Source organism: Rattus rattus, chromosome 5 (assembly GCF_011064425.1).
Source record: "Rattus rattus isolate New Zealand chromosome 5, Rrattus_CSIRO_v1, whole genome shotgun sequence".
NCBI lineage: Eukaryota > Metazoa > Chordata > Mammalia > Rodentia > Muridae > Rattus > Rattus rattus.
Genome location: NC_046158.1, coordinates 158,031,418 through 158,044,114, shown reverse-complemented (window position 1 = coordinate 158,044,114; position 12,697 = coordinate 158,031,418). Strand labels below are relative to the sequence as shown.

The window sequence follows — 12,697 nt, the reverse complement described above, 5'->3', positions numbered from 1 at the left end:
TCCAAAGTGGCACCAGGGCCTTACAGATCCCGTGGGCTATGCCCGGGCTTCCTGGTGGTCCCGGAATTGCAGTCAGAAGGGGCATCTAGGGGTTCCCTTGGTGACCTGATCCCAGAGAGTCCTAACACCCGACCTCAGAGTGTCCTCGGCTCTCATGGATAATGGGTATCAGAAGTAGCAGGACTTCAGCTCCCAGGATGAATAACAGGAAATACAGAGCAGGGAAGGGGATGACCCCCTGCAGGCTGCCAGACCCATAGTCTTCAAAGTCTTGACAAACATGCTGCTAAGCCAAGCCTGGGCTCAATAGGTCTCCATGGTAGAGGCAGCAGCCTCTGTGAGATTTCCTTTCAATGGGGAATCTGACCAGGGTGAAACCCTTACTCCACTTCCAATCCCCGGCCCTGGCCATCAGAGTATAAAACCAGTACCTGCCCTGTGCATGGAGAAGCCTAGTCCCTGGCATGTTTTTGCTATGCTCTGAGCAACTATCCCTTTCTTGGTTTTGTGTGTTTTGCTTTTGAAGTTCTCCAAGAGAAAGGGCACGGTCCTTTCTCTCTCAGGTTCCCCTGACCTCTGCCTTCTCCACAGGCCTGCATAAGTGAGGGAATGGTTGACCCCGCTCCTGCAACCCAGCCTCAGCCATGGAAACAATGAAGAGACCCCGCCCGGGCCTGGAGTCGCAGCTCTGCTTCCCTGCCTGCCTAGCATTTTTTTCAAGTTCACCTTGGATACGAGTGAGGGGCTGGGGGACACTGCAGGCCAGGGTGGCTACAACTGTGAGTTTGTAATTTCCTTTTTTTTTTTCTAAAAAAAAAAAAATAAGAAGAAAAAGAAAAGGCACGAGAGACTGCAGAAACAGACAATTCGCATCCCTGGTCTTCTTGGACAGCCGGTAGCAAACCTGGGCAGTTTCCCCAGGAGTCCTCTGGGTGCTCTGTTCTGGGGTCTTAAGACTTGCAGACTATATACTGCTTCCAGGGGAAGGGCTTATCAGAGGACAGTAAGAAGGTTCAGCCCCAGTAACAGGTCCCTGTTATGAGCCACCAAAATCCAAGAGTGACTAAGGCCTTAAATAAATCCTGAAGTACTCCAGCTGAAGGTCTTATTCAGGCAGAGGCCCTGGCCCCACTGAGACCAGTGGAATCCCTGGAACTGGTCCAGGAGCCCTGCCACTCCCAAGCTAGGAGAGTCCCATGGGTGAAATGTGGAGCCTGGGGCTAGCACGTGGATTCCTCTTTGGAGAACACAGATAGATAGCATCATTCAGAAAGACAGACCCTGGGCGAGCACCCTGAGAACACCTGCATATGAGGAAACTAGAAGCGGGGGCCTTGAGAGTCCGAGGAGGAGGCCAGTCTATTCCGGAGGTGTAAAATCCAGCGTAAGGTCGCCGAGATGGGAAAGTGGGAAGGAATTTGAACAGTGACTGGAGGTGGCTGGACGTCCGACAGGCGCTGCTCTGCCCGTGAGAAGCAGCGGAGACCTGTCTAGCGTGGACTAAGGGACATGGATGTCATAGAGCCTAACTGAGCACTGAGGTGAGGCCTCCTGCTTTATTATCTTCAAGGAGATCCAAAAAGCTACAGCAGAACCACTCTCTCACACAAACCAGGAACTCTTCCTCCAGGCTGCACCACTTGTGGTGGACACTGAGTGTCCTCGGCAGACGCACTGCGTGGTCTGGGACAGGTTGGGGCAGGCAGGGTGCCCACTCTGCAGTTTAGCGCCTGGAGGGAGAAGAGGGAGCACATATGAGTTCTGTTCTCATCAGACTTGTCTGAGCCAGGGGCCATTGGCTTCGGGGACTCCCTTGACCTACCACTCTGTTTAGAAACTTCTCAGGCACATCTTGGGGGACATATTGACCTCTGAGCACCCAAGAAGGGCCATGGCTCCCAACCCTCAGCAAGGACAGGGGTGTGACACATTTATGTAGCAACTGAGGTTCATGTGTCCCTCCCAAGCCCAAATCTAGCCCACGTGCCTCTGAAGTTGGCCTCTCCAAGCCCTTAATGACCAGCTAAACAAGAGGTGTCCCCCAGCCCTCTCTCCCTCCGACTCCACTTAGTGGGTGGAGTCGACCAGTGGAGGGGGTAGGAATTGTAGCCTAGCCATCTCTAGAGTTGTTAGAAGCAAGACACTCGGGTTACATGTAGGCTGCAGGAAGGATGCTGGGGATACCCTGGGCCTCACCTGGTTTAGGACAGGAACGTGCGTACACAGTTACAGATAGGCACCCTGCAGATCGGGCACAGCCGTAGGTTGGGGGCACACTCAGTACAGACGAAGTGGCCGCAGGGCACGAAGACTACAGAGACGGCTCGGTCCAGGCACACCTTGCATCTCCTCTCTTCCTGCAGCTGTCGCAGCTGTTCCTGCACATCCTCAGCTCCTGGGGACTCAAGGATTCGCCAGCATCCTCAGGGACTAGGAGACTGATTCCTCAGGGAGGGAGTGAGCTTGCCACACCCACCCACCTATCCCCTGCACTCCCCCCACCCCATGAAAGAGAGTGGCCTATTTGACTTATATGGATCCCGGCTATACCTGGCTCACTGGCATCTTCAGACTGAGTCTCTCTTCTGGATCTGAGTAACTCAGGGCTTCCATGGGTGGGAGCTGTAGAGAGTAGGAAAGGATTAAAGGCCTCACTTCTGTGGGGGAAGGGAGGCCTGGCCCAAAGAAAGTCTAGCAGCTACCAAGTTTTTAGTTCTGACCTAGAGACCAGAAGGATTTGTGGGGCACTCAGCTACTCATGAGCTCAAGGCCAGAAGCCTCCTTGAGGACACCAAGGACAACTTCCACTAGGGTACTCCACCACCTGGCCCCTTAGATTAGGTGGTATACTTGGCACTAGCATTAGGTGTATATACTTGGCACTTTGGGAGGAACAGGAAACAGATGGTGATGGATGCCCAGAGGACTGAGACAGGGGAAGACAGACAATGCTTAGAGGGGGTGGATGTACCTCTGGCTTTTGCCATCTGGCCCTCCTCTTGGAGCAAGGCAGCCACCATTTGTGAAGGGGACATACTGGGCACACCTGAGCTTTGGGTCCATTGCCTCTGGGGGGAGGGGAGAGACAGAGACAGACAGAGAGAGACAGAGACAGATAGAGACAGACAGAGACAGACAGGGGACAGAGAACCCAGGGTTGTGGAGAAAGGCTAGTGGTCTGTGGCATGCTCTGTCTATATTCACGTGGATCTGTGTTCCCAGAAGGTGCCAGGTCCAACTCTCTTACGCTGAGGATGCTGCATTATTAGAGCTTCTGTCTAGAGGTGCTACCACCACTGGAAAGGACAGTAGGCAAAACACTGCCAAGCGCCAAGTACAGACTCACGTGATTTTGAAATGGTTACTGTTGTATCACATCTCACAGCAATGAGACTGGGGAGAAAAGCCACTTGCCTGTAACCACAAGTTTGGCAAGCGTACCATGTGGTCCCCAAAGTCAGAAGTCCCCCTCAGGGGCTCCTGAAGAACCTCAAACCCCTGATCCATAGGTCGGAAGGGAGGGATTTGGAAAGCCATGTCCTCTGTATCTCTGTTCAACTGGCTTCTTGTTGCAGCCCACTTGGCTTTAAGAAGCTATGGCTCATGCCCAGGAGAACCAGCCTAGCATACAGCCACGCCCCCAGGTTTGCCCTAGTGTATTTAGCAGGCTTCTCACTAGGATCAAGGGGATGCAGTGCCTTGGACACAACACGAGGACACAGTCCCCACCCTCCCTGCTGACTGGCAGGTGGAGACACTCGGCCGTCTTACACACGTGCAGGCTGCAAACACCAGCTAAACTGCAAGGGCTGTGCATCAGGCTCTCACCTGAGGGAGTGGCAGAGACCGTATCTTCCTGTTCTTCCCGTTGTTCCTGTTAGGGAGCCACCAATGCCTTAAGTAAACAAAGCAGAGAGACTGCCAACCCTCCTGAGCCCTGAGGACAGATGGACTTACCCAGGATCCAAGCAAGGGGGTGTAGGCCTGGATTCTTTCCACAAAGTCCCTTCCTTTTGACCGTAGCAGGAACTGGCACCTGGAGAAGAGAGCTCAGAAGGCAGGACTGGTCTCTCAGAGTCCCACTGTCACATTCGAGCCCCGAAAGCCTTTGGGATTAGGTCATGCCTTCTGTTCCCATGGAACCCATTACTTCCTGTGACAGGTAGTCAGGGCTGTATCCCCCATGGCACCTGCTAGCAAGGCTATCCTGGAGATGGGCTCTGAATACCTAGGTGAGCACCTAGAAAAGGATAGCGACAGGGAAGTACCTACCCTAGCAGCCCACCTAGAGAGGGCTCTGTGGAGAGTGAGGTGTGCAGAGATATCTCAGGACCATGGGAGATGGGGAGGCCGTACAGAGTTCTTTGGGGGCCCTTCTCATTAGCCAGACCCACAGCAGCCCACAGGGCCCTTACCTGGGGAACCATCGTGCATGCTCTGTCCAGGGGTCGTCTCCACGCTCCCAGCTCTGTAGACCCCCGTAGCAGAAGAAACATCTCACCTTGTCCTGCTGGCCTGGGTATGGCGGAGACACACAGCTGGTAGCCCCACCTAGCTGACAGTTCCAGGGTGTCCCTCCATGACCATCAGAGCTTGGGCATGCGGGACTGGAATCTGCCAGCAGGTTAACAAGAAGGGAACAAGGCACATGGACGCCTCTCTTGTCTCAAAGGTGAATAAAGACAATGGCCCTGGGGCATGTGTCGGGCTGGCCCGAGAATATTCCGGAAAGGTCGAGCTAGCATTTGTGTTGTTCGCAGAGCGTGTGGGTAGGGTTGAGCCAAAGGCTTGGAGCATCTGCAGCCTGGGAGTGCCAGGGCCTCCGAGGAGGATTCCTAGTTACAGGATAAGGAGGTGACCCCTTCCGTACCAGTTTTCAGACAGATTTTGGTTTTAGTGGCTCAGGCCTCAATCATCTCTGCTCTGCGCCCCTCCCCCAGTCATAGGAAAATGTACCCCTCATGACCTTGAGCAGAAGTTCCAAATAGGATTGCTTACAGGCAATGTCCCACAAAAGGCATCCATGGTCCACAAAATCCCCCTGACATCTTTTGGCCCCAAGGACGCTCCTTTTTAAAGGGGGGTCCCACCATTCCAGACATTGACCTTTCCTAACCAGTGTCCGATTCTCCTAAATCAGTATGGACTCTTGACTGGCCAGTGCAAGGAAAACAGCTGTTTCCTCCCCTGCTGCTGCCACAGGTGAACAATTTCTCTGCTTATGCTCATACCTACAAAGCCCCTCAGCGGGTCTCACTGACTCACTTCCCCTCAGCCAGGAAGACAGCCTGAAATCCTACTGTGAGTGAAGGGCAGACCAAGCTCAAGGAATGCTCTAAATTTATAACTAGAACAGGTACTCAAAGGATTTATCTGGAGTTGGTCCCTGCACTAGCCTGGTACTTGGGAAGCCTGGAGGATTACCTACAAGATGAGCACTGGATGGTACAAGCTGACCCCTGCCCCGTAGAATAGATTCTGGCTCTGTGGCTTTGGGTCAAGGGATGAAAGGGATTAATCAGCTCTATAACCAAGCCTGAAAGGCACTGATGACTGTGGGGATCCCCGAGGAGTGTGGGAAATCCTCAGAACCATGTAAGCCAGGCGAAACCACCAGGTCAGCAGACTCCGCATGCGGAAGGGCCCTCAGAACAAGGCCAGCATAAGCCCAAGATTTCATAGCAGCCTTGAGTGGAGTAGACCCCAAGCCCTGGCCGGGCAAGGGTGACAGGAGTACCTTTTATTAGTCCTCCCTCAGGGCAGGAATGGACAAAACCATTTGCCTGGAAGAGCGCTAAGTAGCATCCAGACCACAGCAAAAAAGACCCCAACATTTACCTGTGTGGAAGAAGCCGGCAGCAGCCAATGGCTCAGGCTGAATCCCTGCAGTAGATGGCCAGTCGTAGAAGGAGGCTAAGCGGAGATCCTCTGAGTCCATCTCTGGGAAGGCAGGCTCCCCGAGGAAGGTAGCCCCAGAGGATTCTTCCTCTTCTGACAGGGGGCGCAACTGGCCTAAGATCTGCCCATCTAGGCAGTCCTGGCCCAGGACACGGTTACAAGGACAGTGGGGTCTATGCTGTTCCTGTGTGGGGCCATTGCTCTCTTCCCTGTGGCTTAGTTCTGGGCCACAGAACGAGTCCCTGTCCTTACTCTCAGGCCCCATGGGTAGGACAGCAGCTCGGAGCAAGCCTGCAGGCGAGAACATCACCAGCCCTGGAATGTGCCTGGTGACTTACCTCTCCAGCTCCTGCCTCTAGTCCTTTCTAGAAGCTGTGGTGGCTCCTGCTTCTAACTGTAAGCATATGCTGCTAGATGTTCAGATGCAGTGGTGTCCAGGGATGTGCCAGTTTCTGAAAGAGGCCAGAGTGGCAGCCACGTGCTGTCTGCAGCATGTCATGGGGCCTCCTGGCAGGCACATAACAAAGGCAGTACTCTACCAGGCAAAAAACATCTCTCAATAGGGGGAGGGACCAAGCTTGGGACCTCTCCAATGGAATCCCCTAAGCCTCAGGAAGCAGGTCGTGAACACGGACAAAGTGGAGGAGAGGGACTGCAGCCACTCAGGGTCCAGTTCTGGGTAGAGAGAGACCCAGACAGGGGCCTGCAAGATAGGAAGCTAGGTTGTCCAGAACAGAATGCAACCCCACCATTTCTTCCATCCCAAGCCTGTGCTGATGTTCAGGGATGACCTCATCACTGGCTTATCTTGTCCCTAGCACTTAGGAGATTCCTGCTTGGCTCAGCCCTGAGTCAGAGTTAGTCCACCTATCTGGTCACAGGTTGCTCTTTTTCTGTCTAGACAGTCTACAGTCAAATCAAGGGTGGGGTATGCCCTGGCCTTTGTCTGGAGGAGCTCAAGGTTTGGATTGTGTTTGTTCTGGGCCAGACGTTTCCACTTGCATTGTGACATGGAAAACGCATCCCTAAATGAGCTCTGCCCCAGAACCGGGTCTTCTCTTCACTAACCAGCCCCAGGTGAGGGATTCCATTGATGCAGAAAAACAGGGAACAGAGAGGAGGGTCATTACCCCAGAGACGCCATAGCTACAGGTTGGGACCCCTGGAAGAGGCAGAGAAGTAGACCCAGGGGCCAGCTCTGCCCCAGCTTGCACTGTAACCAGGTTTCCGCACAAACCTTTACCCTTAAGTAGCTCTTCGCGGATTGTGAAGCTTTTAGTATTGTGAGTTTTAAAACATATATACTTTATTAATTCCTTGAAAATTTCAGGCAAAACTGGGCATGGTGCTTCCCAGCACTCCAAGGCAGAGGCAGGCAGAGCTCTGAGTTTGAGTCCAGCCTCTCCAGAGCTAGTTCCAGAATACAAAGGGGATCTCCTGTCTCAAAAAAAAGAATTCCACTCCAACTTCATGCCCTTTTTCTTTTTCTTTTTTTTTTTTAAATGTATAATCAATTGAGTCCAATTTGTGGTGTCCGTACACATATGGGTGTGGGGACATCCAGGGAGCATGGTCAACCTACCAGGGGCCACAACCTTAAAGAAAACTGACCCTCCCTCTTCCAGAAGCTTCCAACTGTCAACAGTCCTTTAGTTAGAGGTTGGGTCTTGTGAGACATTGTGATGGTGGTTCATGCATGCAGTCCCAGCACTCGTGGGGATAAATCAGGAAGATTTTTTGTTAGTTCAAGTCCAACCTGGGCTAGATAGTAAGTTCTGTGCTAGCCTGTGCTAGAGAGAGCCCCTGTCTCAAAAAATAAAATTAAGAAATAATAGTTTGTAAGGAATAGAGAGAGCAGAGCAGATAGGGCAGGACTCCTACCTTCTCAGCTGTAGGGAGACCATCCTAGGATTCTGCTTCCTGTGGCCTAAGGAGGCACCTGGCTTGGAGAGGAAATCTGGGTCCCAGCCTGTCGATGCATCTTACCCTTGACACTTGCCTCAGCAGAGGTCCAGTACACACAGTGCGCACAGGCAGCTTTTCCAATGTTACTGGTTTTAGAATGCCCTGAGAGGATCATGCTTCACAGAACCTCTTGTTGTCCTTTGGGATAGGCACGGGGTTGCCACCATTTCAGAGATGTGGAAACTGAGGCAAAGTTAGCAGGTTCACTGAGAGCTGAGGTATGAGAGGTCAGCCCAGGAGATGGTGGCCTGTCCTACTCCTGTCCCATACCAGGTCAAGCTCCACAGGGCTGGAGTCCCTGGGGTATCCACCATCGCCAGCTCAGCCCATGTAATGCCACATGGCACTACAGGGATTTAGGATTCTGTCTCATTCCCTTCTAGGCCCACATGCTAACTATATTCTGTGGCAATAGACCTTCTGGGGTATCCCACAGGACATCACAACCTTTTTCTTTCTCTTTGCTTGCCAGCAAAAGGGAAGAATCACAGCTGAGCACTTGAACCTGGAGCCCTGCCTCTCCAGGCCCCTTGATGGACTTGGTTCCCTTGGATTGAGGCCACGGGGGCTAATAGAGGGGAACAGGGGCAGCTGCACCAAATTCCTTTTCCATGCAAACCCAGGCCTGGGTCCCTAGGTGTCTGAGCACTGGACTCTGGGCCTGCTGCCTCGGCCTTGGGGTCTGCGACAAGGGACAGTCTCTTCCACCTATGACCATGAGCATTCCTGTTGTCCTTGTCTGAAGCAGCCGACTCAGTCCCTCTCTCTTGTTTGGAGGTTTGAAAGCCCCCCTGGAAGAGGGAAACATCCTGTACCTGTGAACACAGACAGAATGGGGGCCTCAGGGCTCTCGGCAGTGCACAAGGCCCGTGAGAGCATCAACATAGTATGTCCAAAAGGACTGAGAATGAAGCACCTGGGTGACTGTTCCAGCTGCATCCATGCTGGGACTTCATAGACACAGCAGCCGTCTCTACAGCGTCTTGCCTGATGCCTATGTCCCTGCTAAGAGCTCACACTACAAGCTGGGTCCCTTGCTAACGCAGTACCTAGGTGGTGACCAGTTGTGGTCGACGGTGCTCATAGCACAGCCATGATGTCACTCTGGGTCAGGCAAGGCCCAGTGTGGAAGTGTGGGGGCTACTTGGACTGTCTTCCGTGTGGTTGAAGACTAGGGGAGGACTGAGGGTTCCTGGTTGTGGTGGAGGAAGGGATGAAAGGGAAGGAAGAAAGACAGAGAAAGTCCAGTGGACCACCCCTCTCTAAATTCCCTTTCTATATGGTTCTAGAGATGGTCTGTCCTGCCCTGAGCTCTATAGAGCAGACCCTAAGCAGGTTGAAGCTTGAGTGTCTGTGCCAAGTATCATGCTGGCAAAGAGTAAATGTGTCGATACTGAACTTTCTCCTGAAGGCCACTCCCCTGGGTACTCCAAGGGATTTCCTCAGAGCCCAGAGACCCTGAGGTGTACAGTCAAGGAAGAGTACCTAGGCATCATGGGCTGGCTGAGATGGCAACAGTTTTCTGTTCCCAAAGACCAGAGGAACCCAAGTGTCCCACAGGTTGACCCTTCAGACTGTGTGCTTCTGGGCCCAGACTCTAGCCAATGAGGAATCTAGGGTAAAGTTAGGTTCGGCTTCAGAAAGGGCTGGATCAAGGAGCTCCAGGGCCTCAGGATGGGCTGCAGGGAAGGAAGTGGGAACTGTAGCCTACAAGGAACAAGCTTGACACTACTTCCTCCAATCCAATTCAGTCAGAGTTGCTAGGGTGTGGGGGGTGATGTGAGTGGAATACCAGGCTCAATGGAACTGTCAGGGTCATCTATCTGTGAGCCTACTACACACACAGGTCTCCAACTTTTCTCAGGGACTTGGACTTTGAGTGTCCTACACTCTGGACCCTAGCTAAGTGTGGCCGGTTGAATCTTGATAAGATGAAATAAAATGAAAAATACAGTCCTTCAGATTCAAATACTCCACAGCTACACAAGGTCAGTGGTTATGCTGTGGGGCAGAACAGCCACTGCCCATGGGATGAATGAACGTCAGTCTCCAGGAGTTGGGAGGTGAGTGAGCCCAAGGTCGAACACCTGATCCAGAGCACACCCTGCTGGACACCAGGGGAATGACAGCACAGGGTCAGAGACCAGGCCCTGGAATAAGTCACACAAAAGTGGACCAAACACTTTCGAAATGTTGTGAGATGGATGGGTCACCGGTGTCATCTGGCTCTGAGGATACAAGCAGAACAAGTGGCCAAATGCCAGGAAGATAGCAGAGGGACTCGGGGGTGCTGTCAAGGGCAGGAGGGACATGTGGCCAGCGTCTGGGAACCACGAGAACACCAGGGAGTATGGAAACCCAGAGACTAGCTAACAGGTGCTGGAGGAATGGAGTGTGTACCTGGTCAGACCTTCCCCTGTGGAACCCTGGCTGGGTTAGGACTGAATATCCTACACTGTCGTCGTGGTGACATAAACACAAAGCTTCAGCAAAAATGAATTGCTTTAGCTCACATGACCCAAGTGCAGGGAGGACAGCCTCAGGCTTAGCTCTACCCATGTTCAGGTAATGCCGTCATCTGCATACCTTTCCCTCTCTGGGATAGCATCGTTTCTTGGTAAAGGTGGCCATGAATGTCAGGGAAAGGCATCTCGGTTTCCCCAAAAGCATGAGCTTAAGACTGAGGAGAACTTCCCGAGCTTGCATCCGCTTGGAGTTACCAGATTGAAGGTTGTTGTGAGTCATGGAGGGACACAAACCTAGTAGGGGAGTCTCCTACAGCCTTCCCATCCCCTGGATAGCTCACTCTCATTCCCTGAGGAGGGCTTTTAGTCAGGCCCTCACTCTGGGTTAACAGCTTCATCTGTGCCCGGCACTCACCCAGCTACTACAGGTGTCTTCAGGCACTCCTTGTCCCAACCAGTCACCAAAGCCCCTGTCCAGGGTTAGCCCTGCTCACTCTCTTTCCTGCCTGACCCTGCCAATACTACCTGGCTCTCTGTACATCCCTGATCTGACTCCTATGATACCAGCTTTGTGTATCTCTAATAGGGCCTCAGAATCCTTCTGGTTCCCAGGACACCTTTCACATCAGAATGCTGCTGTGACTGCCTTCTGGACAATCTTTGAAATTATTTTTGTAAATGCCACCTGCTGAGATAATTGGGCCTGGGAAGGGCTTGGGGACTCAGCCCAGCACAGCCCAGCCTCCTTCTACCCAAGAATCAGTTCTTAAATCGGAAATTTCTTCCACCCCTTGTACCAGCAAGAGCCTAGGTGTGGGCACAGCGTATTCAAGATCCATGTATGGATGGTGCAGGGTGGCTTGGGTGACTGACAGCACCATTCTACCTGAGGGAGCATGACATTAAAAATCAAATCGGGCGAAAACCAACCAACCAACCAACCAAACAAACAAACAAACAAACAAACAAACCATCCTGACAAGTCTAGAGGGAGCTGGTGAGGGCAGGAGGAGGAAGCCTTTCTTGCTTTGTGAACCAGAGCTCCTAGTTTTCATTTTGCCCTTGGAGGACCCTGAGTGAGAGCCAGACTTGGTTGCCACATGAGTTGAACGAATATGTCTCTTAAAGCAGCCTGTGTTGTTTCATGACTGGAAGTCAAGGCCTGAGGCTTACATGATCCTAGAGCACCACAAATCCTGCTTGTTCTCTCTCAGCCTTGAGGCTGATCTCCGGAGCTGTCTGGATCCCAAGCCATCTGGTACTGTCCAGACAGACAAGCCCCACGGTGGCAGCATAAGCTAGATACAGTTCCTGGAGACACAGAGGCAGTCAATAGGCCATGGACCCCTCAGTGGGCAGCAGGTTTCTCGTCCAAGTTAGACTGTTGATCTTTGGCATGCTGTGTAGATGGTAAAGAGATAAAGTCATGAGTAGGTTGGCGCTCAGATTGTTGGCTGTGGCCTAGCATTTGCTCTAACTTCTTGGAGGCTTGCTTTCTGATCCTGGACCACAGAACTGCTTGGCTTTTGAGAGGTGGCTGCAGGATAGATCGGCCAGCGCCGGCCCAGGCAGCTGCACTCAGCCATGGATGTAAGAGTGGCTCCTGACACAGGGAGCTGCCCTTGGGGTGAGTGTCTGCATTCTCGCTCCTGCTGTTCCTCTGTCTGGAGTACCCCGAGACAGTCAGTACCCACTCACCTAGATTCTAGTTAAGAGACACCCTAGAGACCAATCCAAGGACGTCCTTTCTTCTTATTTCTCCCTGTCCTGGCTACCTGCCACACTACAGGCCTGATTTATGGTGACTTGGTTAAACCATCCTTTTTGTGTCTGGGTTGAAGGGCAGCACCTGACCTGTGAACATCTAGTGGGTACTCACTGTACAGTGAGGCTGAGCAGATTCCATTTTAGGACTGTGTAGCATCCCTCCCCAGGAAGCTAGCAGGGAGGGACCACTGGTACCCCATTCTATATTTCCCAGGCATGGTGTAGGTGCTCAACTAATGCTTTGGGATGAGTGACTAACGGATGTTTAGAGAGAGGAGTTGTGGCTCACGGGAGCTACTCAAGGCTGCTGTTGAGGGTCAGAGAACAGCAGGAGCCCCGAGATCACAAGCTGGTTTCCTGGAAGACAAACTAGACACCCCAGAAAGTATGGAAGGACAGGGTATCCAGAAGGAGGTCTGCTGCAGGGAGGTTGTTCATTCCCAAGAGGGCATTCCTAGAGAATGGGGGTTGTCACATTCGAGCAGCTATGATGTCTGCATGGACAGGTGTCCTCACTGCTGGCCTACATAGGGCCAGTTGTTGAGTGAGCCCAGCCCAGCACAGCCCAGCACAAGGTAAAGGCTCATTCCAGCCAGGTGTCA

General features: G+C 52.6%; 1 protein-coding gene across 1 annotated transcript; it reads right to left on the bottom strand.

Annotated features, from left to right (window-relative positions):
* Positions 1–2,196: 2,196 nt before the first annotated feature.
* Birc7 (baculoviral IAP repeat containing 7) lies at positions 2,197–6,347 on the bottom strand. Its single transcript, XM_032902509.1, has 6 exons — positions 5,839–6,347; positions 4,416–4,515; positions 3,958–4,036; positions 3,829–3,874; positions 2,551–2,622; positions 2,197–2,395 (listed from the first exon to the last, which is right to left on the bottom strand). Exons 1-6 carry the CDS (start codon positions 6,203–6,205, stop codon positions 2,202–2,204), a joined length of 858 nt encoding a protein of 285 aa, XP_032758400.1. The 5' UTR covers positions 6,206–6,347; the 3' UTR covers positions 2,197–2,201.
* Between the last annotated feature and the right edge of the window lie 6,350 nt (positions 6,348–12,697).